The sequence below is a fragment of the Amia ocellicauda genome, chromosome 8, assembly GCF_036373705.1.
Source record: "Amia ocellicauda isolate fAmiCal2 chromosome 8, fAmiCal2.hap1, whole genome shotgun sequence".
Classification (NCBI taxonomy): Eukaryota; Metazoa; Chordata; class Actinopteri; order Amiiformes; family Amiidae; genus Amia; species Amia ocellicauda.
In genome coordinates, this window is record NC_089857.1 from 43,994,956 (window position 1) to 44,021,607 (window position 26,652).

Sequence of the window (26,652 nt, forward strand, 5' to 3'; positions counted from 1 at the left end):
AGGTTTGTCACGGTAATGTAGTGAAAACACGTCACATTGAGGGAGGAATTCGGCATTTATTCATGTCATCAGGTTGTGTTCACACTACAGAACAAGATTTTAAAAATAGACTGGAGAAGATCCTTGGGTCACTTCATTCTTAATGGACACCAAACGAGTCTCGATTGGACACTTTCTCATGTTCTTATGTCACTGATATTACAATCCTTTTTCACTCTCCTTTCATTCAGTATATTTACGATTTTAGTCAGGTCTGTCAATGAACTCGGAAGGAATGTCTGCTGGATCGAAAACCCACATCTCGTTCATGTTCATGACAACCACAGAAACCTGGTAGTCACCTCACATGGTTTGCTGTGTATCCATAAAATATATTAAACAATGGGAAATTGTTTGAAATCAAACGCATTCGGTACGGGTAGGAAAACAAAATATCCCTCATTCCTGTCCTGTCAGCGTAGCTCAGAGATGGTGAGTTGTACAGATTGGCTTTTTAATTAAGCCTTGCAAATACAGTTACTGATGAAAAATAAAGTAAAAAGCTTTTGCTCCATACTAATGCATTGCTGAACTGGGGAACATTTTGACAGAGAAAGGGATTTAAGATGAACATGATGTCACTGTGCCAGTGAGACCCACATTTTACATTGTGGTAATTTACAGTAAAGTACCAGTTTAAGAGAGTACCCGCTTTCAAATGTTATTTTAATGGAGTGATCCTTTTTGTTTTTCAGCTCCTGAGATTCTGCGCGGGTGTGCGTATGGGCCCGAGGTTGACATGTGGTCTGTAGGCGTGATTACGTATATCCTGTAAGTTTCATCTGTCTGCAAAGTGTAGCTCTTCTGTTCTTCTATACACTGAGTGACTGGGATTTTAAACAGCGTTTCACCAGGGCTCTTTCGTGTACAGTCAACCCCCTCGAGCAGTCCTTCAATGCACTGATTTTGTGATGTATAGGAGTTAAAAAGTTCAAAATAATAAACATAATTTCATACTTAAAGAAAAATGTAAACAAAAACAAATCTAATAAACATTTTAAACTGTTTCAGGCTATGAGGTCACAGTTTATGGTGAAAAAAAAAGCCTTAAAGGAAGAGCAGAGGGCAGGCCTCACTTAACGAGCCTTAAAACCTGGATGGGTTCAAAATAACAACAACAGCAAAATCAAACCTTTCATAAAGCAGCTTTCAAAACAGATGATGTGGTCTGGCAGCTGGGAAGCGCATATCCTGCCTGCGGTCCCCGACAGTGCATTACAGCTGCATTAGCCAGGACTGCATCAGACTCGGTGGTACATGTAACTGAAATCAATCCATTTTAAGTGTGATTAACCGTAATCGCCACTGCCCCACAGCCCTCAGAGGGACATGTGATCACCCTGTAAAAAATGCCTCTGCAAGTGAACAGCACTGACAGAGACGAATCCGGCCCTGGAATCAAAACTTCAAATGAGCCTTTGTTCTTTGCCCGTTATTTCTTGAAAGATTTTGCAGCAGATTAACTGCAGTAATGTTGTAAGGAGTTTTTCCCACTGGCTATACTGTGACCGGCCGTGCGCTCAGAGAGACGGCGATCCTCTGACCCGACTAGATCTGACCCGTTTTACAGAAGAACAGAAGTGAGTCAGCAGGCTTATCCTGCGGTTAACGTTAGTGTAACTCCTCCAAGTGGATCTTTTCTAGCCTCTGGGTCTCCATACACTGCACATTTAGGAGATGCCAAGATTCAGATACGCTAACTGCAAGACAATGCTTTGCTTTATCGTGGCTTATAGTGACATCTACAGGCGGTTTGAGTCGCTGCTTTGGAGAATGAGCATACAAAAATTAAATGTAGCCGATTTGTAGATTCCAGTATTTTCCGCTGAAGACTCTTTCCATTGTGACATTGTATTCCATTCCAATACTTCCATTGTGAGAGTATTCCTCTGGAATGCTGCTCTGTATAGCATCGATCTCCGGGTCCTGTTTGACTACTTCTAGTAATTGTCATACCAGTCAATGCCCTGGCTGAGGGAAGGAGGTTCTCACCCAAGATTTGGCGGTACATGGCCCCGTCCATCGTCCCTTTGATGTGGTGCAGTTGTCCTGTCCCCTTAGCAGAAAAACACCCCCAAAGCATAATGTTTCCACCTCCATGTTTGATGGTGGGGATGGTGTTCTTGCGGTCATTCCTCCTCCTCCAAACACGGCGAGTTGAGTTGATGCCAAAGAGCTCGATTTTGGTCTCATCTGACCACAACACTTTCACCCAGTTCTCCTCTGAATCATTCAGATGTTCATTGGCAAACTTCAGACGGGCCTGTACATGTGCTTTCTTGAGCAGGGGGACCTTGCGGGCGCTGCAGGATTTCAGTCCTTCACGGCGTAGTGTGTTACCAATTGTTTTCTTGGTGACTATGGTCCCAGCTGCCTTGAGATCATTAACAAGATCCTCCCGTGTAGTTCTGGGCTGATTCCTCACCGTTCTCATGATCACTGAAACTCCACGAGGTGAGATCTTGCATGGAGCCCCAGACCGAGGGAGACTGACCATTATTTTGTGTTTCTTCCATTTGCGAATAATCGCACCAACTGTTATCACCTTCTCAACAAGCTGCTTGGTGATGGTCTTGTAGCCCATTCCAGCCTTGTGTAGGTCTACAATCTTGTCCCTGACATCCTTGGACAGCTCTTTGGTCTTGGCCATGGTGGAGAGTTTGAAATGTGATTGATTGATTGCTTCTGTGGACAGGTGTCTTTTATACAGGTAACGAGCTGAGATTAGGAGCTCTCCCTTTAAGAGAGTCTCAGCTCGTTACCTGTATAAAAGACACCTGGGAGCCAGAAATCTTGCTGATTGATAGGGGATCAAATACTTATTTCCCTCATTAACATGCAAATCAATTTATAACTTTTTTGAAATGTGTTTTTCTGGATTTTTTTACTGTTATTCTGTCTCTCGGTGTTAAAATACACCTACCATTAAAATTATAGACTGATCATTTCTTTGTCAGTGGGCAAACGTACAAAATCAGCAGGGGATCAAATACTTTTTTCCCTCACTGTATTACTTACAGTTCTGAAAACGTAAATCTTGTGTAGCAGCTTGTTTTGGGTTACTTTGTGTCATTTGAATTTTTCCTCTTGAAACAAAGTTAGGGTTTCTCTTGTGTGGGACTTTATGATCATGCTTTGTTTTAAGCTATTGAACAACAGGAAAAGCAACAAAATAAAGATGTCTGAACTGGGATTAAAGGGTTTGTGCAACAATAACAAAATTTAAAAAAAACATCTAGCTTTCACTTTGATGGGGAAAAGCGGGCACAGATATCCAGTGTAGCGTCCCAGCACCCCCCACAGTCAGTCCGCAGCAGCGCACGTGTAGCACAACTGTTGGCCAGCGTCAGGAAGCGAGAGCTCGAGTCCCCTCTGTGGCTCAGGGCCCACCGCTGCTGTCTGACACCGACACGCATCCGTAACGCTGTCTGCTCTCCCCCGCCAGGCTGTGCGGCTTCGAGCCCTTCTTCGACGAGCGGGGGGATCAGTACATGTTCAAGAGGATCCTCGGCTGTGACTACGAGTTTGTCTCCCCCTGGTGGGACGATGTGTCTCTGAATGCCAAGGACCTGGTGAGTGGGGAGTTGAGAAACCAAATCTGTGTGGGTTGTGAGAATTTCTAGTATTGATCATCAACTATACTGAACTGATCCAGAACCATTGTGGCTCATAGAGGCCTGTGCGTCTCTTCTGTCTGTGTTTGAGACGTCTGTAGACTCAGTTCTCGAAACGTTTCCCTGCCTGGACACTCTCGGGGGACGAGGTAAACATGGCTGTATTGATAACGAACCGCCCTGTTGTGTCTGAGAGTCGACCACAAGGTCACAGAGGGTTTGGCTCGTTAGGTCCAGTGTTGATTATTCAGTGGACAATATAATCTGTCAGCCTCGTGTATTAATCAGTGTTTAATGCATATTCGTAGATTTTTCCAAATTATCACTATATATAGACTTCTCTTGGTTGTTTCGAGGTCTCGACCTATAAATGACCGCACCCATCTTTCTCGGGGCTCAGAGCCTTCACTGAGATCCTCCGTATTAGAGGTCTTCATGGGTCCAAAAATGTGTGCCCGAACCCGAAGAGACCCGGAAGTGTGCTATCCGGACCCGTCTATTATTTGGAAGTTTGGACCCGGACCCGTGCAGAACCGAGAAATGCCGAAAATGTGCTACCCGGACCGGACTTGGACCCATCTATTATTTGAAATCTGGACCCGGACCCGGTCAGGACAGATCCCACAATCGCTATTAACAAGTTAATTTACAAGTTGTGAAAATAAAACGTTGTGTCTTACCTAATGTAACATTAGTAGCTTCTCTCCTGTATCGGACCGTGACGCACACAGTCCATCCTCCTCGCCAGGACAGCTGGTAAAATGACATCCATGTTGCTCCTCTTGCTGATTGAAGCGCCTGTATAATCCGCTCATTATTTCAGTTCAAACGTCCACTTGCTGTCACGGTGGCGGAGGACAAACGCGACTTTGCAGCTTTGGAGTTTTTCTGTATCGGTATAATACATAACTTGAACTATAATAAGATGCTGGTTCAGTGCCACGGTGCTGACGTTAGCATTACTAATGTGCTGTCATTGTGCTCTGAGACGCGTCTGTCATAGATTTAGATACAAAGTGAACGAACTCCAACTACGATATCTCAAAAATCACGCCGACGCCAATAATGCACTCACCGATATATGTCTCATGTCAATCACCGATATGGCGGAATAAGTCCCGCCTTCTAAATTAAAAGAGCCAATCGTCAATTGGTAAAGTCGTCGCGTCACTCGGGTATTACACACAATGTTAAACAGACCCGGGACCCGAAGTGCAAGAATGGGACCTGACCCGGACCCGGCTGACCGTTTAAAATATGGACCCGAACCTGTTCGGGTGGACCCGTGAAGACCTCTACTCCGTATCTCCGTCACCTGTTTCTCTAGATTATTTTATCACCATTAGACAATAAACATCTTATTGATTCACCCTGGTCGTGTGTATTCTTCACACATCACATTCCTGACAGTGTGTGTATGTAGATCCCCCTGTATCAGTGCCTCAGCAGAATTAAAATCCCCCCGAGTCCGAGCAGTGTGCCCCTGTCCCGGCAGGTAAAGAAGCTGATCGTCCAGGACCCAAAGAAGCGCCTGACCACCCTGCAGGCCCTGCAGCACCCCTGGGTGACGGGCAAGGCGGTGAACTTCGCGCACATGGACACGGCGCAGAAGAAGCTGCAGGAGTTCAACGCCCGCCGCAAGCTGAAGGTGAGAGGAGCCAGCTCGCGGGAAGGGGTGGTTTTGAGATTGAGTCGCTGCCCTGACTGGAGACACAAGGTAACGAGAGCCGTGTTTGAATGGAAGAGCTCTCGACTCGCAATGCCACAGGGGTCCACTGGGTGCAAGAGATTCGGTCAGATCAATCATTGATTGAAAACATAAGAGCTGATGAGAAACTGAACGTCATAAAAGAATAAATACAATCGAGTAGAGTTTCTAATCTGTGGTTTACATGCCTCTTAAAATAGTCCCTTTTCATTTGTTTAGACAATTTAATTTGAATGATGTATTACTTTTGAGACAAAACTGTTGTGTGAGGGTCCAGCACACAAACCAACCCACCCTGTGCCCTGTCCGCAGGCGGCAGTGAAGGCCGTGGTGGCCTCCTCTCGGCTGGGCAGCGCTGGCAGCCACGGCAGCCACGACAGCAGCAAGAACAGCCGGAACCACTCGCCGGTCCAGGAGGGCGAGGCGGAGTCGCGACCGGCCCCGGGCAGCCCGCGTATCCAGGAGGGCAGCTAGACCAGAGCGGCCCCCCGCCCCACCCGGGAAACACGCCTCGCTCCGGGACTCGGACTCACGGACTGTCCTGGACACGAGGGCTCGGCTCAGATCCCAGCTTTCAATCACAAACTGGGGAATCGGAGACTCTCCACTCACTCTTTAATGCATGTGACTGCTTTATCAATTACAAACAATTACAACTATATATATATATATATATATATATATATAAATAAAAACATATGTATATATATAAACATATTTATTAAAACAGAAAACTAGCACGAGACAGCCTTCCGTGAGGAAGGGCACGAGAAACGTCGACACGTGTTTGAAAACACATGAAGCTGATATTTTCCTGCAACAGTCCGTTCATATGCATCCTTTCCAGGGTTTCACTGGGTATTGGAGATATACATATATATATATTAAAGATCCCGCTGTTAAGAACGAGTGCATCTCAATATTAACCCTTACTTCATCACAGTGCATTCTGTGCAATAGATGCCGTTACATCGTTACATACATGGCACCGTGAGGCTGTGATGTCTGGGGAATCGGCTGTGGAAGAACTATCTCCCAAACTGTTTACACAATTAGCCGTTAGATTTATATGCAAAATACATTCCATTATGAATACAGAGGATGGGGGGGGCCCACATGGCCAGACCATTGTAACACTCCTGTCAAGAGAATGCCTTATCATTGTCACTGGTTTATACACTTTATTAGACACAAAAAAACTGTTTTACACAGTCCCTTGTAAACGATTGGGCTTCTACTGTAAAGAGCTGATCGTAAAAACACTTCGTCACACAAACTCTGCTCTGTTGTGTTTAGGAGGCTGTCATTTGTAGAGATCAGCTGTATCTACAATTTCAGTTTTACTGTTCAATATTTACTTTTCTGTTTACTTGACCAAAACACCCAGTTTTCACCGGAAGAGTCCCCCGATGTGTCTGCACTGGAACGCACAGGTAAAATATCAATTGAATAATCAGCAATAGTGCCAAATCCACCGCTCTCCAGAGCACGGCTGTCGATGGTAGTTCTTCTGAAATCGACCGGTTCTGCATCTGTAGATACATTGTTTCCCTTTTTTGTGAGATACGATGGTGATTTACTTTGTTTGTATTTATTATGGCTAATGGGCTGAATCTGTTGAGAAAAATCAGGCAGCTTTTTCTAATAACTATATATTTATAGCCAGTTTGTTAAAAAAAAAAAAATTAAAAAGAAAAAAAAAAAAAGACGCTCGGCGCTCTGGCCAGCATGCTCGTCTCGCCTGGCGCTCCGGGCCACTGCGCTCAAGGCCCTTTCTTCTGTTCCGCAGTGTCGGTTTAATCCGAGTGCTTCGGCAGAGACCGTGATTGGCTGAGAGTCCGAGGGCATTGTTTTGCATGTGGAAAATGTTCAGCTAAGCTAAACTGCTGCGATTGTCTTTCAATAATGCACTGTATTTCAATAATTTTAACTACTTATATACAATAAAATGATATGTTTAACAGTCCAGAGTGTCCCGGGCCCGTCCTTCTCTCGAGTGGAAAACGATAAAGAGTGGAAACGAACTTGTGACCTTTAATAGTGTGTAATAATTCATATGCAGAGACCAGTGTAAACCTTCACCCAATCATGTTCGTTTTGCTTTCCTTATATTTTATTTATTTTTTTACTGTTGAAAAGTAGAAAATGAGACACAGGGACCAACGTACAAATGCACCTTTTTGTTTTAGTTTTGATTCTACATACACTCACCTAAAGGATTATTAGGAACACCTGTTCAATTTCTCATTAATGCAATTATCTAACAAACCAATCACATGGCAGTTGCTTCAATGCATTTAGGGGTGTGGTCCTGGTCAAGACAATCTCCTGAACTCCAAACTGAATGTCTGAATGGGAAAGACAGGTGATTTAAGCAATTTTGAGCGTGGCATGGTTGTTGGTGCCAGACGGGCCGGTCTGAGTATTTCACAATCTGCTCAGTTACTGGGATTTTCACGCACAACCATTTCTAGGGTTTACAAAGAATGGTGTGAAAAGGGAAAAACATCAAGTATGCGGCAGTCCTGTGGGCGAAAATGCCTTGTTGATGCTAGAGGTCAGAGGAGAATGGGCCGACTGATTCAAGCTGATAGAAGAGCAACTTTGACTGAAATAACCACTCGTTACAACCGAGGTATGCAGCAAAGCATTTGTGAAGCCACAACATGTACAACCTTGAGGCGGATGGGCTACAACAGCAGAAGACCCCACCGGGTACCACTCATCTCCACTACAAATAGGAAAAAGAGGCTACAATTTGCACAAGCTCACCAAAATTGGACAGTTGAAGACTGGAAAAATGTTGCCTGGTCTGATGAGTCTCGATTTCTGTTGAGACATTCAGATGGTAGAGTCAGAATTTGGCGTAAACAGAATGAGAACATGGATCCATCATGCCTTGTTACCACTGTGCAGGCTGGTGGTGGTGGTGTAATGGTGTGGGGGATGTTTTCTTGGCACACTTTAGGCCCCTTAGTGCCAATTGGGCATCGTTTAAATTCTAGGCCTACCTGAGCATTGTTTCTGACCATGTCCATCCCTTTATGACCACCATGTACCCATCCTCTGATGGCTACTTCCAGCAGGATAATGCACCATGTCACAAAGGTCGAATCATTTCAAATTGGTTTCTTGAACATGACAATGAGTTCACTGTACTAAACTGGCCCCCACAGTCACCAGATCTCAACCCAATAGAGCATCTTTGGGATGTGGTGGAACGGGAGCTTCGTGCCCTGGATGTGCATCCCACAAATCTCCATCAACTGCAAGATGCTATCCTATCAATATGGGCCAACATTTCTAAAGAATGCTTTCAGCACCTTGTTGAATCAATGACACATAGAATTAAGGCAGTTCTGAAGGCGAAAGGGGGTCAAACACAGTATTACTATGGTGTTCCTAATAATCCTTTAGGTGAGTGTACATCCAAACATATATATAAATAATCTTCACATTAAGATTTAAATACATCAAAGCAATGGAACAATTTTGCAACCCCTCCCCCCGAAAATAAAAGCACAATAAAAGCTCTAGGAGGATGGCCCAGCTGCCGGACTGAGGCGGGGGTCACAACCAGAAGACCTGACCCTGCAAAAAGCCGCCAATCGCATGGTGCAAACCCCGTGAGTTTCCTTTTTTAAAAATTGTTGGGGGGCTGGGGTGTCGACTCTGGGCGGAAATAGGAAGCAGATGTCTGACTCCTGCATCCTGTTAACTCACCCTCAGGGCTGCGATTGTGCCTCGAGGCTGGCAGGGGGTCAGTTTGGATTGGACCCAGTCTGGCCCATTTCTGTTTGAGTGTTACGTCCGCACGTCTTTAAATGTGCTGGAATAATGAATCTCCCACAGCCAAACTGCTGTGCTTGGACACGTGGAGCACAGAATAAAAACATGGTCTTTTATAAAGTATAAGTTAAAGTTTAAATGAATTGAATCCCAGAACATCTGACTGCACTGTTTACAAATCACTCACAAAGTATTTGATCGGAAGTAATAACGACAATAATAATCACAATAACATAAGTTAATACACAAGGTCACACTGGAACACAAGATTGGAGTGAGTTGAGACATGAAAAATGATCACAAGAAATAAAAAAACAATATTAATAAAAACACAATAAAAACACTCAAATCTTAAAATCAGCATTCCTAAATGCAGTCAACTGGAACGGGCCAACCCACACGCACCGTGCTCCGGTGGGCTTCCCGTCCGCCGTGTCCCACCCTGGAGTGTGTATTGCTGGGGACCCTGCAGCTGCCATGCAAACTAACTACACAGACACTTCCTGTGCCTTTCTTCCCATGATGCTTTGTGTTGTTTTTCAGAATGACTCCCCGACTCCAACGCCACCGAAGACGAATATAAAAGCTGGACTTTGTTGGGAATCTGCTCGCATCACAGTAGAGTTGCATAGACACGAGATCGACACAATCGCTCCTAACACTTTGGTTACACCCTCCGTTACATTCACGCTCGCTGTGTTTCTCATCACAACGCCGGCCGAAAAATCACTGGCAAACATGCACTCAATAAATATCTTGTTCGCTAAAGTACTAAAGCCCTTTCTGAATCCATCGGCTCCTCCCTCGAACTAGCACCTTTAAATCCGTTGCATATTTGTGTGTTTTTGTCATCCCCCGGTTTCCTCCTCTCCCGAGACCGCCGGGGGTTTGAAATGTCGGGACCGCGCCCTCTCTGCAGAGGTCTCTCGGCTCAATACTCGCCCCTCTGGAATCGAGCGTTTCGATTTTAAACTGCACTAGCTGCGCACACGTCCTCGGCAAAAAGGAAAGAGGATTGTGGTTTATGGGGAGGAACGCAGCCCTGGTCTGGACTCCTGGTTTCGCAGAGTGAAGACGACAGACGCGTGACCTCGGTATCTCGAAGCCCCAGGCGTGCGAGTGGGGGGCGGAGCCGCGGCGCCAAACTGGCTTCCCACGTCTATGGCTCGAAGCTTTGGGGGGGCAATGATAGGTCACCGTACATATAAATGACATGAGGTGTATATATGTATGTATATATTTGTGCTGTTTACAAATAATTTTAAATAATAAGTGCCACAGACCAGAGCTGAAGGTGGGACTGTCTGCGCTCATCGCTCGCCCCCAGACGGGCCTGGGGAACACAGATAACACAATCACACGGGCTGACACTGAACACGCAACCCTGAGCTGGACTGTATCGGTACTGGAAATAAAACAACCTCACGGAATGGCAGAGTATTATAGTGTGCATGTGTCTGTGTGCGTGAGTGTGTGTGTGTGCGTGTCTATGTCTGTGTGTGTGTGTGTGCGTGTGTCTCTGTCTGTGTGTGTGTGCGTGTGTCTCTGTGCGTGTCTGTGTGCGTCTATGTCGGTGTGTGTCTTTGTGTGTGTGTGCGTGTGAGACTGTATGTGTGCGTGTGTGTCTGTGTGTGTATGTGCGTGTGTGTGCGCGAGGTAGATGGAGGCTATACTTTGAGGGCCTTGCGCAGGTCTGTGTAGAAGTTGGCCAGGGTGCTGGCCATGGCCGAGTCCACGGCCGACTGCGGCAGGATGCCCCTCAGGTCCGTCTGGATGAAGCCAGTCAGCAGGCTGTGGCCGGGGTTGTCCTCCAGGGGGACGCAGAACCAGCCGCAGGGGTGGTTGAACCCTCGGACGAAGCTCTGCCGCGTCTCCCCGTACTCGATGCTGACACCTACGGCAGAGAGGAACACGAAGGCTTAGAAACACAGCCGGCCCGGCCCGGACTGGAGCAGATGTGCCCTAGATTGTATAAACTACAGTCTATAAACTCTTTCCCCAGAGTTTGATGAGCACTGACTGCTCACTGGACTGTGTGCGTGTGCGTGCGAGCGTGTCTCTGTATATAGGTTTGACCCCCTGCCCCTTGTTTGCCATTGCAACACATGATGGCAGCTTTGTGCTTGACTGAGGACTTGTCCGTGTCCTGAGTGCAGTCGTGTCCTCAAGTCCTGTGTGTTAATGTGCCGCGGGGGGGGGTTAAAGGTTCAGTGTGACGACACAACACGCAGCAGGAAATGGAACAGACACAAACACAGCGACCTCTGAGGGCCGAGACCTGGGCCTGTTGCAGATCCCAAACACAGAACACCTATATACTTATGTACACATGCAGCTGCAACTACCCCAGTTACCCGTAACTGCAACTACCCCAGTTACCTGCAGCTGTAACTACCCCAGTGATCTGTCTGGCACTGATGGCATTTAAAGGGCTTTCCACACCAGCTGCCCTTTGTTTCCCTCCCACTGGATTATTGTACATTACACTCAGCCACACTCACAGCAGCAACAACAACCACAATGCCTCTCTTGCCCAGTGTACCTGCCTGCGTTTGCCCCAGCCGGTGCCCACTCCCCCCTGCCTGGCTGACACTTGCCCTCGAGCCTGTGTGTGAGAGTGAGGGGTGCCCGCCCCCTCGTAGCCCCCCGGCCCCCCACGCACTCACCGCAGGACAGCAGCCCCTCCTGGAAGTCGGTGGTGTAGGAGAAGTCAATGAACTCCCGGGGGGCGATGATGTTCCACAGCTGCCCCGCCGTCGTGTAGCGCATCATACAGCACCCCCGCTGCGGGCGGAGACACGAGGAGCCAGTCAGTGAGGGGGCACGAGGGATGAGGTTGCACAGGTTAACGGGTCACAGATCAGCGCGGGACGGAACGTGCGTCTGACCACCAGAGGAGAGACGCCAGCGAACGTACACATATAGACACAAACACAAGACACGTCTGCATTGCAGCCGCTCTGCCGCCCTCCTGTTTTTACAGCATTTCCCTTCCCCTGCCAGACCGAACAGATCACTTCGAGCCTCTCAGACTGACCTCATCGAATGTTTCCACGATGTCCATGGAGGTCATCAGGCTGTCCCAGTCCAGCCGGTACGGGCCCGGCCGGATGTAGTCCACCACCCTGTTGGGACTGTCCTTCACAACCCCCTGAGCTTTATACCTGCCGGTGGAGAAGACACAAAACCGGCCGTTACTCAAGGTCAGACTGGCGGGATATTCAACAATCGGCACAGGCTTGATTTTGCCCAGGAGTGAGCCGGTAATGAGGTCAATAGACACTGCCGGTAGAAAACAAGGCCAGGATATATTTCTTATTTAATTCTATCACCTTCATTCTTTCACTCTTCACTTGAAAAACACAAACAGTATCCGCCGGGACCGCAGCGCTCACAGTAAACCACCTGCCCAGGTCCAGTCACGCCTTCCAACACTAATTTAGCTTTCTGAGGAATGTGCAATAACTCACAGGAACCCATTAAACTCTTCAGACGGCTTCCTCCACACGGTTACGTCTTTCTAGAAGAGACAGAGGAAGATGACACACATCAGAACATGGGAAAGAATGACTGAACACCAAAACACACAAGTCTCTCCTTTTGCGGTTGAAAAAGATCGGTTGAAACTCAACGCTCAACACTGCAGCGGGACGGAGGTGAAACTGTGATGGAAGGTGGCTCTTCACTACGTTACGAAAATAGAAAATCGCTCGATCAAGATGTCAAGATGCTCAATAATCTGGTAACACTGTGTGTGTGTAGAGAGATGTCTCGCAAACCCGGAACCCTTTAGAAACCTTTACACTTGAAAAAAATGACAGGATTATAGCAGGTTCATCCGGAAGCAAAGAGGAATCTTCCCGGCACTCTCTCAGGTGTATTCCTCCCACAGCTGTGAAACGCTGACCCTCGCCAGCCCTGACTTCTGCTTTCAGGACATCAACGAAACATGACAATATCAACACGCGCACCGCGGCGTGTGTGTGCACGTGTGGGGCACGCCTGTGTTCCTGTCGAAGCACTTATTTGCGAGATGCACCGCGGACCGGAGCGATTGCCTCATCGCAGTGAACAGAGGCGACTCCCCTGGTACGCAGGAGCAAACGCGCGGGGGGGCATCGCACAAGACGTTTGGTTTTCTTTTGTGTTTTTATTTACAAGGTTGTGACTCAGTGAGGGCCCGGGCTGCTGCGCTCTCTGCGCTGAAGGTCGAGCTGCACCTACGGTTTTCTTTGCCACCCTCCACTCGTCCTCCTCAATGCCGTGGTAGCTGATCAGGGCGTTCTGCAGCTTTGTGGTCAGAAGGCTGGCATCTGGTAAACTTCCCATCCTGAGAGAAAGACAGAGGGAGAGAGAGTGACAGAGGAAAAAAGAAAGAAAGAGGCAGGGGGAGAGAGGAAGAGAGAGAAATCAGTGACCGGACTCTGATTGAATAGTCATCAGCGCACTGCCATGAACTGTGCAATTAAACAATATACATTCCAATCAAACACATTCCAGTCACTAATTGAATTCCTCTCTGTCCAATGATGCAGGAGAGCAGACAGTAGCGGACACTGAACCATGTTCAGTCACACCTGATCAGCCTGCAAGTTTCCACTTTGAGCTCTTATTCAATCTTTATTGCGAGCCTCAATGAACTTTGGTATGAAAGCCTTCTTACATAGATAACACTTCTCTGGGGCACAAGAATACGCCTGACCTCATTGTACAAGAGTGCAGAGACCCCCGCTGCCCCCTGACGTGTCCCATCACGCCGCTTTTACCCCCAATCTGTTTCTGAGCACAACTCGCCCAGCCAAACAAAGCGCCCTCAGAGACACCTGTCACACAAAGCAGCTGTCCCCCTGTCCGCAGATCTGCGCATGTCTGCGGATTCCCAGCGCTCCCATTGGTGGAGCCGCGCAGACCCACGCACAGCTGCGCCGCACGACCGCGACCCCTTTCCGCTAGCTTCCGGGTGGCAACAGCGTCTCATCTGTTCATCTTCCCCGTTGTCATCATCATCATCATCATCATATTGAAACGGTTATATCTGCATTGATTTATCTTACATCTACACACTCTTCTTATCCATTCATACTGCTGTGACGACCCCGGCGAGCCCGGTAGCGGCGCCCTCGGCAGCCGGCTTGTCTGTTTTCAACGGCCTGTATGTCAGCAGAGCCGCACAGGGACGACCTGCTCCGTATCGCCCGCAGGCGGAGAGAAATATGCCCCCATACCTGTCCTGAAGAGCGGCTGCGACTCCTGCCCGGCCCTGCGCTGCGCCTCGGCGGTCTGGCAGCAGGAAGCGGCGTGCCGTGTCACCAGATGTGACGGGCCCGAGCCGCAGCCAATCAGGAGAGAGGATCTCGGAGCTGCTCGCCGCTGATTGGTGTCGGATCACTAATGGGCTGAGCCTCAAGCCCCGCTCATTTGCATACAGGGCTGCGAGCTGTAACGCTCTCTCTCCCTCACACGCACACGCACACACATGTGCCCGCCATTGCACACGCATGCTGGTAATTTACATATCAGCTCACTACAGACACTACAGATCAGCGGTTCTACGAGGGACGCCATTGGCCCTGCGCTGGGACGGAGTGACGTGACGGGATGTGCGGACGGAAAGCACCAGAGTTCATAAAAATCACGCACACGGTATTTCCCAAACTTGTGTATTGGTATATACACTCACCTAAAGGATTATTAGGAACACCTGTTCAATTTCTCATTAATGCAATTATCTAACCAACCAATCACATGGCAGTTGCTTCAATGCATTTAGGGGTGTGGTCCTGGTCAAGACAATCTCCTGAACTCCAAACTGAATGTCTGAATGGGAAAGAAAGGTGATTTAAGCAATTTTGAGCGTGGCATGGTTGTTGGTGCCAGACGGGCCGGTCGGAGTATTTCACAATCTGCTCAGTTACTGGGATTTTCACGCACAACCATTTCTAGGGTTTACAAAGAATGGTGTGAAAAGGGAAAAACATCCAGTATGCGGCAGTCCTGTGGGCGAAAATGCCTTGTTGATGCTAGAGGTCAGAGGAGAATGGGCCGACTGATTCAAGCTGATAGAAGAGCAACTTTGACTGAAATAACCACTCGTTACAACCGAGGTATGCAGCAAAGCATCTGTGAAGCCACAACACGTACAACCTTGAGGCGGATGGGCTACAACAGCAGAAGAGCCCACCGGGTACCACTCATCTCCACTACAAATAGGAAAAAGAGGCTACAATTTGCACAAGCTCACCAAAATTGGACAGTTGAAGACTGGAAAAATGTTGCCTGGTCTGATGAGTCTCGATTTCTGTTGAGACATTCAGATGGTAGAGTCAGAATTTGGCGTAAACAGAATGAGAACATGGATCCATCATGCCTTGTTACCACTGTGCAGGCTGGTGGAGGTGGTGTAATGGTGTGGGGGATGTTTTCTTGGCACACTTTAGGCCCCTTAGTGCCAATTGGGCATCTTTAAATGCCACGGCCTACCTGAGCATTGTTTCTGACCATGTCCATCCCTTTATGACCACCATGTACCCATCCTCTGATGGCTACTTCCAGCAGGATAATGCACCATGTCACAAAGGTCGAATCATTTCAAATTGGTTTCTTGAACATGACAATGAGTTCACTGTACTAAACTGGCCCCCACAGTCACCAGATCTCAACCCAATAGAGCATCTTTGGGATGTGGTGGAACGGGAGCTTCGTGCCCTGGATGTGCATCCCACGAATCTCCATCAACTGCAAGATGCTATCCTATCAATATGGGCCAACATTTCTAAAGAATGCTTTCAGCACCTTGTTGAATCAATGCCACGTAGAATTAAGGCAGGTCTGAAGGCGAAAGGGGGTCAAACATAGTATTAGTATGGATTCATATATAACCTATAGTCTTGATGTTTAATGTCTTGAATTAATATACAAGGCAGTCGCTTTCTCTTTTTATATTCTTTACATTTTAGTTTTTATATATTATTCATTTTATATACTTAGTGTTAATTATAATGTACCATAATCCAGAAGTCGCAGCCGTGCAGGGCCCCATGTGGGTTGTAAGCGGTCAGGCTGGACGCAGCTGGGCTGGGCTCCAGGTGGGCTTACTGGTTCCATGTGGGCTCCAGGTGGGCTTACTGGTTCCATATGGGCTCCAGGTGGGCTTACTGGTTCCATGTAGGCTCCAGGTGGGCTTACTGGTTCCATGTAGGCTCCAGGTGGGCTTACTGGTTCCATGTGGGCTCCAGGTGGGCTTACTGGTTCCATGTGGGCTCCAGGTGGGCTTACTGGTTCCATGTGGGCTCCAGGTGGGCTTACTGGTTCCATGTGGGCTCCAGGTGGGCTTACTGGTTCCATGTGGGCTCCAGGTGGGCTTACTGGTTCCATGTGGGCTCCAGGTGGGCTTACTGGTTCCATGTAGGCTCCAGGTGGGCTTACTGGTTCCATGTGGGCTCCAGGTGGGCTTACTGGTTCCATGTGGGCTCCAGGTGGGCTTACTGGTTCCATGTGGGCTCCAGGTGGGCTTACTGGTTCCATATGGGCTCCAGGTGGGCTTACTTGTTCCAGATGGGCTCCAGGTGGGCTTACTGCAGATTGCCCTGTGGGATCCAGCAGGTGTGTGGACCGTGCCTGGTTCCTTGTTGTGCCCTGGCTGATTGTATTGATTAATGGCTGATTGTAACCTACAGACACTACTATTACTAAAGTAAACCGTAATACCACCACTTCTGCGGGACAGAGTCTGTTATACCTACACAGTGCGGACTGACACAGTATCAGGGACACTGACCTCCCTGCTGGCACACTAAACTGTCCCACGGTCCCACTGATGCATACACTACTTCTAATCGGACTTAGGTGCTGGGCCTTTAATCGTGGTATTGACCAGCCACAGAACTGGTCCCGGGGTTAACAATTGGCTGGCTCAATCGCACACAAGGTCAGTGTCATATTCTGTAACATGTGCGACTGCTCTGATGACACGTTGGTACCCTCTGACATCTCTTGTTCTCTTATGACACTTCTTGTCTGTCATGTTCCACACAGTCTGTCTTTTCCTTATTAGGGTTGTATTTGCATTGTATAAAGGGGTTATGATGTAAAACCAGGTTAATTACTCTCAGGGTGTTTCCACCGTAACATCGGTTATAAATAATTATATTATTATTCGTATTATTACTTTCAGATACTGTTACTGATGCACACAACTCCTAATCTAAATTAACTAGCTACTACTGCTACAAACCTTCACTGATATTAGCCTGTATAGTACCATAACAATAATACATAAGCAATTGCAATTGCAAAATATACTGTTACATGCAGACAAACTATCTTCATATACTTTACATTCTAGTGTCAGAGCACTGTGACTGTAGGGACACTTTCTTTTGCAGGTTTGACCTATTGTCCACATGATGGCGCTACAGGGGGTTTAATGCATTCGTTTAAATGTTCCCTAAATAATCTGAAGCATCTGGATTTAGAAATTGATGTTTGCCTTGAAGTGTCAAATACTGAACTGAATTTGTCAATGGTTGCCCAAGTTGAAATGTCTATTTTATCACATGGGTTCCCCTTGTAATACTGTAATTATAAAGGATCTGTAGCATGTCTGGACAATACAGAGGGCAGGTATTAAAATACATTTACATGTTGTTGGTGTGAAATCGAGTGTGAAATATACGTTCAATTAATTTTATCTTTGGAGTAATTTAATTTTCTCCATTCATTGAGACTCCATTATTTTTTCAGCTTACAATGTGTTGAATTGACACAAAAGTATTCTTAATAGGTCTGACTTTGTTTTGGACTAAATATTTAAAATATTGTGAGATTTCTTCAGGTATTGTAAGATTAGGGAGGTTGTCCGATTTCGATCAGGAAGAAAACCTTTCACGGCATGAAGACAAACACACACAACGAACACTACACACCTCCAGGTGCCAAGATCTTAAATCCACCTGGAAGCTGCGCGGCAGCGTTGGCAGCTGGTCAGAAACACTGCAATGGATCTCTGTGATCTTGTGATCTGACTTGTTTTATTCCTTATAAAGTAGCCTTGTTTCTGAGAATTTGTGGTTTACCTCTGTTATCCAAAACAGGTCAAGTGAGGTTAATCAAATACATCTGGGCCGTCCGTGAGGTTTACAGGCTGTTCTGAATCATTTTGCAAGAGGAGCTGAAAAGCCACGGTGGAAACTCATCATCGTCTTTGAACGACCATTCTGTCTTCTCTGAGTTAGCTCTTGCTGAAAGCCGCAAAGATGCACTTCAGTTTGGTTACATAAAATACTGTGCACATAATTACTGTTACAAGAGACGGCAGGAATAGAAAATGATATAATAATAAATGAATAAATAAGTGCCTGCACAACAGAGCTATGTTGAATTTCAGTCACAAAATGAACTCATGAATGAGCCCTGTGTCCCACATAGTTCCCAGTATTAACACAGATCTCAAGTGAATGTATTTTGCTGTGTTTTCATGGCAGAAATGTAACTTCAAAGCTGACAAGCATGCAGAGGCCCAGAACAAGCCCGTCACGTGAGCCCATCTGATCCCAGTCGTGTATCAGACAAACAAGACCCTCCTCACAGTGCCTGGTGTGTGCAGGATAGCTCTGCTGCAGTTCAATTCAGCAGAAGTTTCATGTCCTCTGGGCTATTATTTAGAACATAAGCTCATGAGACAGTGTCCAATCGAGAGGAGGCCATCATGCTCGTTTGGTGTCCATTAATAACTAAGTGATCAAGGATCCTATCCAGTCTGTTTTTGAATGTTCCCAAATTGTCTCTTCAGCCACATCGCTGGGGAGTTTGTTCAGATTGTGACGCCTCTGTGTGAAGAAGTGTCTCCTGTTTTCTGTCTTGAATGCCTTGAAGCCCAATTTCCATTTGTGTCCCCGGGTGCGTGTGTCCCTGCTGATCTGGAAAAGCTCCTCTGGTTTGATGTGGTCGATGCCCTTCATTGAGTATCTTTATGTAAAGATGTGCAGCCTGTCCGCACAGCTCCACCCAGTAGAGAGATAAACCGGCCATTATGAGTTATGTCAATATTACAGATGCTAAGTATCATATTACGAACAGTAGTACATGACTAAAAGGGACAGATACGCATCAGACATTTATTATGAGCTGGAGTGTGCAGCAGAGTGAGCCTCACAAGTGAACGCTGTCTTTTTCAAGTAACAGAGAGAGCAGTTCTCAGCTGGCGGCTTCACAGAATATTGTGTATTAATAGTTGGGAGTAACTGGCTTTTTCCCTGCATCCTTTGATTGTGATTTTTGGTGTCAGTTTGCACTGTTTCCTGATTCCCGGGGTTGTGTTGTTGTTTGCGACATGAAGCCAGACCCAGACCGCAGGCGATAACAATGTGGCATTAGAGTCGAGCTGGACCCCAGCTCCTGACCCACTACTGACCATTGTAAATGCAATCTTTAACAGCAGGTTTGTTTTGTTGCTGTTTCTGTCGCTTTAAACACGTGGCTCTTTTCTTTTCTTTTCCGGGGGCTTTCGGAGTTTCTATTTATACACTGTGTTCTTGAAGTTGTAACCCCTTAGCATTTGTACTACGAGACTGGAAACAGGTGTCTGTGGGAAACTGCAAAGTGTTTTTGAAAGCAGCAGCCCAGGTGAAGGACAGCAACGACACTGACGACAACAGCAACAATTCGCTGGTAATGAATGCATTAAGAGTATCCGCAGTGATCTTTTACACGCAGTTAGCTGTGACACTCAGGACCCTGCGCTCTCACAGAGATTCCCTGCGGAATAATATTTTTGTCACAGTGAAGGCATTAAACACCTGTTGTCTGGCCTCACGGTTTCTTTTGCATACAAAGCGCTGATAAGTCTGTCAGCAGGCTGAGCGCGCAGACTGGCATCTCCTGACTGTTAATCTGCGCTCCTAGTAGTGATGACTGTGGTCCAAGGCTGCCGCTCCTCACAGACTCGGGATGGCTGTGCGCCCATCTCCGTGTCTGTGTGGGTCAAGACAATTTAATTATCTACTCAAGATACCGACTCGCAGTAGGGGAACATCACGGAATCAATGCACAGGGAACAATATGATTAAACAGGATGTGGCATAACTGGATTCTGTTTCGATAATGTCTCTCTGGTGGGATATACATTGTCACTCTTTCAATTATTTCTCATATTTTGCTTTGTTCTCAGATCCATTTATCCATTTCTTTTGCCTCTCCTTGTTATTTCAAGTATACACAATGCTGGGGTATATTGTCAAAAGTGTAGAATTGAGAACAAGGGCAGTGATGTTCAGACTGTACAATGCACTAGTTAGAGCTCATCTGGATACTGTGGACAGTTCTGGGCTCCACACTTCAAGAAAGATATCGCTGCTCTAGAGGCAGTTCAGAGGAGAGCAACCAGACTTATTCCAGGTCTGAAGGGAATGTCCTACTGAGAGACTGAGGAACTGAACCTTCTCACCCTGGAACAGAGGAGACTACGTGGGGACTTGATCCAAGTCTTCAAAATCATGAAAGGCATCGACCACATCAAACCAGAGGATCTTTTCCAGATCAGCAGGGACACACGCACCCGGGGACACAAATGGAAATTGGGCTTCAAGGCATTCAAGACAGAAAACAGGAGACACTTCTTCACACAGAGAGGCGTCACAATCTGAACAAACTCCCCAGTGATGTGGCTGAAGAGACAATGTGGGAACATTCAAAAACAGACTGGATAGGATCCTTGATCACTGAGTTATTAATGGACACCAAACGAGCATGACTGGGGGAATGGCCTCCACGACTGGACACTTTCTTATGTTCTTCTACATATTTCCATGTTTTGTTTGTGTTGTTTGCAGTTTTTGTATCATTTTTGATGTATAAAGTTTTGTCAATATGTGTGCAGTTGATAGTTGGTCTGTGTCCGTGAACACAGTCCAGGGAATTCCCCCAGAGAGTCCGACCAGAGCCCACTGTGTGACTCAGAGAAGTAGGTGGCTGCTACATACTTTGTGAAATAAGATGTTCCTCCCCGCCACCCAGACATGCTATAATTAAAGCCTGAGAAAGACGCCAGCTCTTGTATATCTAGGAACAATGTTTGACTCGCATACATAATGTACTGCTATAAACAGAAACATTTATTATGATCAGTGAGAAAACCACATAATAGTGAGAAGAGAATTAGTCATTTCACTTGCAGGAGTGTGTCTGTAAGAAAACAGTAACGCCAGCCACATATGGCTTCCAAATGCCAAAACACTCGAACAACTGAACAAAGCACAGCCGCTGGAACATTTTAAATGCTTCGTTATGTTCCCATAACAATATAAAATAAATAAAAAATACATACAAACTGAGATAACAAATGAAACTATTACCTAGGCCCTGATGTTGGTTTGAAACCGACTGAGACAGCTTGTTGCTCGATTGGCCGGGGTTGACTTTCACCTCGGCCACTGAGGTAAAGCACTCAAACAGGTGGACAGTCGGTTTGAGTTTATTGTTTATCCCCAGCTGAGTAAACCACTACTCCAGTACAGACCAGAATCCTGATCCTCTCGTCTGAAGAGACCTGTCTGAACCGCAAGGCCATCGATTGTCTACCTCTTGTCGTTTCCTGCCTGACTAAGATGTGAAGCTACATGCCGATTACTCTAGTGATAGCTTTTGGTGTTTTTTTTTATGTGTTTTGTTAGTGTTTTTCCAGGTCTTTCGTGGCAGCCTGGTCTATGGTTTAGCTTGTGCAGACAGGTAATCCCACTCAAAGCCTGATTTTCCAAAACTAGCTAAATATTGACTCATGAGCAAAACCACCGGTTTCATTTTGCAGTTTAAAAAAATTAAAGCCTAGACCAAATCAAAACAAGAACCTTTTCCCAAAGTACAAATCTGTACCATGTCATATTTTACTCACACATAGTGGTGTTTACTAATTAATTCAGTCGCGGGTTTGTAATTTGTGATTCACTGGTAGGTCAAACTATGGCCTTGATCTAGGCCTAAGACAACACAAGGGTGTGTGTGCAAACTTTGAACAGCCACCCTGAGGATTTTCAATTCAACAAACTGACAATATGTAATGGATTAAAACATATACGTTTCATAAATGTTGATCAATAAATGGAATGAATCGCCAAATAATGTGTTTTCAGATACAGGGCAGGAATACTATCCCGTAAAACTGTAGTGTATATTGCTGACCTGGATATATCCTGAATAAAAATATTTATATATCGCCTTTGCAAATAGCATGCAGTGCACAGAGACCATTCAGCCAGGTTGGCACATTGCTGGAGAACCAGTCAGAGCATCAGTTAGCCAGGAGAGCGGAAAATTACAGACTTTAAAGCCACAAGTCAGCTTTCTCTTGTTCACTGTCTGGGATCATACCCTCAGGGAAGGATTTGGAAGTCAGACTAGCACCGACCGGCTGCCTCCCAATCTGCGTTGCTCTCGAAGCCAGAGGAGAGGGGCACGTACGCCCCGTCGCGGCTCAGAGGCCAGTGACTGTTATATCCAAACAACCGCATGAAGGTGCATCGCCGCCTGGGGGACTCCGGGGTGGAAACGGTGAACGCACAGTTGATCTTACTAAGCCCCAGTGGGCTTTATCCCAGAACAAAATAATTCCCAGGTCCGTCTCCAGTGGGGTCGACATTTTGTAAAGCAGCTCAACTCAACAGCAGAGGTATAAGTGTGTAAAATAAGTAATAATCTTGCCTCACATACAGTACAAGTAAAAAGCACGACTTGAAGGGTTGTACTTTGAGTCAATACATATCGATCTATTCTTTGTTTTTTTAATAAATTGGCTCAAGGTAGGTCACACACTTGCACAATCCTATAGTATGCATGTGGGTAAAAGGAGATACAGCGAGGATTTAAGGGGGTGAGGTTGCTCCCTGCGCCTGATGTTACAGAAGAAAAGGAGAGAGAGAGAGAGAGAGAGGGGGGAAAATCGTCCAGTTCTTCAGCAGAGTGGAGTTGGCGGAGATTAATTAATTTATCAATCACTCCGACACTTGATGAAGCAAACAAATGCTGCCTCATTGTAATACTACTAATGAAATAGAGCATCTTCTGTTTCGAATTCTATTTTCAAAGGACACAGTTCAGTCGTCCCTTCATGCCACGATAAACAAATGCTACGCGGCACAATGTGGGAATATGACTCAGTGTTTCTGCTTTCAAAGAAAACGAACGCATGAGAACACAGCTGTGTGAAACACGAGCACGGCATTTTTAAAACATGATTGAAAACATGAAAACAGCGTGTCGATACAACGGACACCTTCACAGTAGCTTGTTGTTTCACCTGCTTCTATAAATAAAGATCATTATGACTCCCGTAATGATATGGTAATGGTTCTGTTATCGTTTATGGAATTGTAATTTAGTCTTGGTTGGATTAACCCATCTACTGTATCTATAAATAGAGAAATAGGTCACATCCCCCGCAGTGAAGTGTTTCGGATATACAGTGCCATCACTCTGAAAGAGGAAACACTGAAGTCTTGACCTGCTCTTACAACAGTAGACATTAAAGCAATGCCTTCTCTCACGTTCCTCTCAGAAGCGCGTGCATTTCACCGCAGGAAAGCGCCTGATCCTCAAAGGTTTTCATCAAGCTGTGTCTCCTTTTGAATACATACCCTCGATACCCTGTCTACACATGTGCAGCTCTTTGTGCGTTTGTGACGGCAGGCGCAAGCTGAATTACCCAGACAATCTTCTCCATCGTCTCTGAGACTCACACTGCAAGTCGGTTCATTTTGCTAAAAGACATCGTGTTTAAATCGACATTGTCTTCCAGATTTTTCCAAACTCTTTTCCACTTAATTCATTCAGTTAACGAATTATTATCATTATTTGTTTCTTGCAGGCACCCCTTACCCAAGCCAACTCACACAATATACACCTTTCACTTCATACAATACAGTAAGAGCAAGAACATATAAACCAGTCCCAGCCATGAGGTCAAAGCAGAGGAAATCATCAACGGTAGAGATTCAGTGAGAAAGAAAGTGTGAGAAGGAGTACAGATTTAATAAGGAGCGATGGCAATGGGCATCAAGATGAGGTCAGGGAAGTGAGAAAGATGCATTAAAGGTTGGTTGCCGTGTTGTTGAGAAGGGCAGCCGAGGTGCTGAGGTTTCCATCAACCAGAGGAGCTTTTCCAGATCAGCAGGGACACACGCACCCGGGGACACAAATGGAAATTGGGCTTCAAGGCATTCAAGACAGAAAACAGGAGACACTTCTTCACACAGAGAGGCATCACAATCTGAACAAACTCCCCAGCGATGTGGCTGAAGAGACAATGTGGGAACATTCAAAAACAGACTGGATAGGATCCTTGATCACTAAGTTATTAATGGACACCAAACGAGCACGATGGGGCGAATGGCCTCCTCTCGATTGGACACTGTCTCATGTTCTTATGTTCTTACGTTTCCTCTGACCCAAACGCATGCCATGACGGGGTCTGAGGTTGCAGGCGGTGGATGGAGCTGTGAAACCCACTGCAGGACTGAATGAGAACGCTGTCTGGTTTTTGCCAAATCCCCCAGACCTGCATCTCGAGTCATGTGTGAAGGAGGGCGACGTCGCTGAGGAGGCCGGTGATGACATACAGGGGTGGGCGAGTGAAACTCTTTCCGGCCGTGCGAGAAAGGATTATATCCGCAACATCTGACGCATTATATAAGCAGTGTTTTGTTCTGCTTGTGTTGAATACTAGTTTAGACAAACCTTACTCCTGTATACAGAAGATACTTCATCTTACTGCTTGTATGTTGTGTCATTTGATATATTACTTTATACATATATTTATGATTATTATTATTATTATTTCAGTTGGGATTGTGCTGACAAGCTTTTCCTCGGCACTACGTCGTCCCCGGGGGAACGTCTTCCTCTGCGCCCGTTCCCTGCTGCGACGGATCCAACTCTGCCCACTTCGCTTCTGTAATAATTCAATAAGCACATCTTACTGTCAGCCACCTCAGATCAGTCTACATTTTCATTACCCTATTGACTTCAAGGTTACCCCTTCAATGCAGTGAAACATGTCTGGGGTGCTTCAGGAGAATATCTGCTATAAAACAGGAGTGCTGCAGACAAATTAATGGCAACATATTTCAGAAAACTTGACATTTTTAATGCTGTGTGTTACGTATGCAGAGCGATGTTGAATATGGCATTCTCAGGAGAGTTGAAATGCACAACACTACAAACACTGCAGTGTTGCGAAAAAGGAAGGACTGACTGAGATCAGAGATTAGACAGAAAGTTGTTAAAATAGCAAAGTAGTGCTGGGGAACCTGGAAAACAATATTTTTGTGTTGGACTAATTATTGAAGAGAAAAACCCAAACTTGCATCAGCTTTGTCATCATATCATTGTGACAGGTTCCTACACCCACAGATTTTTAATTCACAAAGCTGAAGCTGGATATTGGCTTTTGCGTTAGTTTTTTCCAGACATAGGCCAATATAAAAGCATTGAAATAATCGTTTCCTTGCTGTTGTGGGCAGTGGATTTCAAACATGAATATGGTCTGTGTTATTGAATAGAATAACGATGTTGTATTTCTTGTGTTACCTTAATCTATAATCGAACCCCAGCTCAGTACATTCTGTTTGCAGCCAGACTTAGCTGTTCTTTCCCTATTTTCTTTATTGACAAACAACTGATGTTAAAAAAGAAAGAGCAAAGACTAAACAAAAAATCTAACACATAACTGGATTAGTAGAAAGCAGTAGCTGGTTTCAGTTTAACTCACAAAATCACAGAGAGTTTAGGCTTTATTTGGTTAACAAAATCACAGAGAGAGAGAGAGAGAACCCTGAACATGCGCTCAGTGTTGAATAGTGTTCAGCGATGTGCACGGATCCCTGCATCTCTTCGGCTCCGGGCTGTGTTTCTTACCTCGCCCGGTCACAATCCCGTTATGTCATGCACACGCTATACCCATTATTCTGCTGTGATCCCACTGGATTAGACTTGTTTTAAGTTCTAAGCAGCTAGTGCCTCGTAAGCCAAATCATTAGGTGTTTATAGATCAATAGTGCGTTACACAAGAGCTTTGTTTCCACGGGGGCCCACCGTCACCCTCTCCTGTTACAGGCGTCGCACCAGAAACCAATGAGTGGAGAAGAGATGGACTCGAGAACCCAGATGTGTGACTTCATCGACCAAGTGCAGGTACTTGACTGACACATGGAGAACAGATCTGAAGAAGCTATGGCGTGGATCCTGAGAGACGCCGAGATGAAGACCGTGTATAAGATGGGAAGATGAAATGAGAAGATTTGCTGGTGTGACCTGGAAAAGAGAAGCTGCAATTCTAAACAAGTGGAAACGTTTTGGGGAGAAATTCGTCCAGCGGTGGATCAATAAGGCTGCTGATGAAGATATATATAGAGAACTTAAACAGGGATGCTTGCTCTGAGGATAGGTGTGTGTGTAGTAGACCTGAACTGAATAATTCACCTCACTGTGGAGTGGAGACCTCTTTTCCTGGCACCA

The 26,652-nt window shown here is 46.1% G+C and overlaps 2 protein-coding genes across 2 annotated transcripts in view; one reads left to right on the top strand and one right to left on the bottom strand.

Moving 5' to 3' along the window:
• The window catches only part of camk4 (calcium/calmodulin-dependent protein kinase IV), a 56,589-nt gene extending 49,262 nt beyond the window's left edge, over positions 1-7,327 (top strand). The window contains exons 8-11 of the mRNA XM_066711592.1: positions 735-810; positions 3,485-3,611; positions 5,149-5,301; positions 5,674-7,327. Coding sequence (XP_066567689.1) covers positions 735-810; positions 3,485-3,611; positions 5,149-5,301; positions 5,674-5,835 — 518 coding nt within the window. The 3' untranslated portion in view covers positions 5,836-7,327. The remainder of the gene's footprint in view (positions 1-734; positions 811-3,484; positions 3,612-5,148; positions 5,302-5,673) is intronic.
• Positions 7,328-7,452: 125 nt separating this feature from the next.
• stard4 (StAR related lipid transfer domain containing 4) lies at positions 7,453-14,480 on the bottom strand. Its single transcript, XM_066711594.1, has 6 exons — positions 14,376-14,480; positions 13,375-13,480; positions 12,621-12,670; positions 12,188-12,314; positions 11,817-11,934; positions 7,453-11,044 (listed from the first exon to the last, which is right to left on the bottom strand). Exons 2-6 carry the CDS (start codon positions 13,477-13,479, stop codon positions 10,818-10,820), a joined length of 627 nt encoding a protein of 208 aa, XP_066567691.1. The 5' UTR covers position 13,480; positions 14,376-14,480; the 3' UTR covers positions 7,453-10,817.
• Positions 14,481-26,652: the final 12,172 nt, after the last annotated feature.